The 1,673-nt window shown below is 64.9% G+C and overlaps 1 protein-coding gene across 1 annotated transcript in view; it reads left to right on the top strand.

Annotated features, from left to right (window-relative positions):
- Window positions 1-5: 5 nt before the first annotated feature.
- LOC104546615 (laminin subunit beta-2-like) overlaps window positions 6-1,673 on the top strand; it is a gene marked incomplete at both ends in the record, with an annotated part of 4,047 nt that continues 2,379 nt past the window's right edge. The window contains 4 exons of the mRNA XM_010192050.1: window positions 6-191; window positions 269-332; window positions 1,102-1,304; window positions 1,392-1,512. Of these exons, the coding sequence (XP_010190352.1) occupies window positions 6-191; window positions 269-332; window positions 1,102-1,304; window positions 1,392-1,512 (574 nt within the window). The remainder of the gene's footprint in view (window positions 192-268; window positions 333-1,101; window positions 1,305-1,391; window positions 1,513-1,673) is intronic.

The following is a 1,673-nucleotide window of genomic DNA, read 5'->3' as shown; positions in this document are numbered from 1 at the left end:
AGACCTTCCGTCCCGCGGCCATGCTGGTGGAACGCTCGGCTGACTTCGGGCGCAGCTGGAAGGTCTACCGCTACTTCGCCTACGACTGCGCCTCCGCCTTCCCCCATGTCCCCCGTGGGCCCCCGCGCCGCATTGATGACGTTGTCTGCGAGTCCCGCTACTCCGACATCGAGCCCTCCACCGAGGGGGAGGTGAGGCCCTGGCGGTGCTGTGGGAGGGTCGGAGGACCCCCTGCTCTCCCCTCACCGTCCTGCTCTCCCTCCCTCAGGTGATCTACCGGGTGCTGGATCCCTCCATCCCCATCCGGGACCCCTACAGCCCTGCCATCCAGAGTGAGTCGCTCATCCTGGGCTCCTGCCTGGCTGCTCTATTTTGAGCGCAGCTATTTTGGCTGCTCTCTCCCTGCTCTAAGCCCCATGGCGGGGTCAGGGCTAGATCCAGCCTGTGGGTACATGGGTCCCTCCTGCACCGCCCTCGCCGTGGGAGCTGCTAAAGGTCAGGGCAAGCAGAGAGGGGCAGCCATGCCCGTGCTGTGTCCGAGCTGAGGCCAGCGCCCAGTGGTGGCCACTGTGTGGGTCAGTGCCCATGACAGGCAGAGGAGTTTGGCCAGGCACAGGATGCAGTGGGTTAATCACCCAGGACTAAATTTAGGCTGGGAGCAGGATGGGAGGAATCTGCAGGGCAGGGCTGCTGGGAAGTTGCAATCCCAGGGGAGCCGTCCTGTGCTGCCAGAGGCCCCTGAGCTGCACCCTCCAAGCACAGCCCCCAGTGCTGGTTGCCCCAGAAAGAAGCCTTAAGCCCTAGGTCCTTGTTCTGCACTGGTGGGATCCCAGCCCACATCTGCCGGGAGAGGCCTGCAGAACCCTGGCCCATGCACAGCCCCCCCAGCCATGCACGACCATGTGCATGGGAGCCGAAAAAACACGGCTACGTACAGTCTGGCCTGGCCACGTGCAGCCACGTGCGTGTGAGCCAAACCACACATAGCCCTGGGCTGATGAGCCGTGCCATGGAAAGCCGTGCCCGATGGCGTGCAGCCCAGCGTGGACACTCTGTGCCACGCCCCCCCCCAGTCCAACACGGGCATCTCCCCCTCCCCAGACCTGCTGCGCGTCACCAACCTGCGGGTGAACCTCACCAAGCTGCACACGCTGGGGGACAACCTGCTGGACACACGGCGGGAGATCCGGGAGAAGTACTACTACGCGCTCTACGAGCTGGTGCTGCGCGGGAACTGCTTCTGCTACGGGCACGCCTCCGAGTGTGCCCCGCTCAGGGGGGCCCCCGCCACCGCCAACGGCATGGTAAGGCGAGCCGGCCCCACGTGCCCTGCCCAAGCCGGTTGGCTGTATCACCCGGTCCCGTGGCCCCTCACCATGGCATCCCGGCAGGTGCACGGGCGCTGTGTCTGCAAGCACCACACGCAGGGGCTGAACTGTGAGCGCTGCGAGGATTTCTACCACGACCTGCCCTGGCGCCCGGCTGAGGGCTCCAGCACCAACGCCTGCCGCCGTGAGTGTCCCTTGCCAGCACTGGTTCCTGGCACAGAGTTGTGTGCCAGGGTTTTTGGGGTGCTGTTCTGGGCCCCTCAGTTCAAGAAGGACAGGGAAGTGCTTGAAAGAGTCCAGCGCAGAGCCACAAAGATGATGGAGGGAGTGGAGCATCTCCCTTAT

The sequence above is a fragment of the Mesitornis unicolor genome, unplaced genomic scaffold (assembly GCF_000695765.1).
Source record: "Mesitornis unicolor isolate BGI_N332 unplaced genomic scaffold, ASM69576v1 scaffold35949, whole genome shotgun sequence".
In the NCBI taxonomy this organism is placed as follows: Eukaryota; Metazoa; Chordata; class Aves; order Mesitornithiformes; family Mesitornithidae; genus Mesitornis; species Mesitornis unicolor.
The sequence above is the reverse complement of the archived record's forward strand: the minus strand, read 5'-3'. Positions and strand labels throughout refer to the sequence as shown.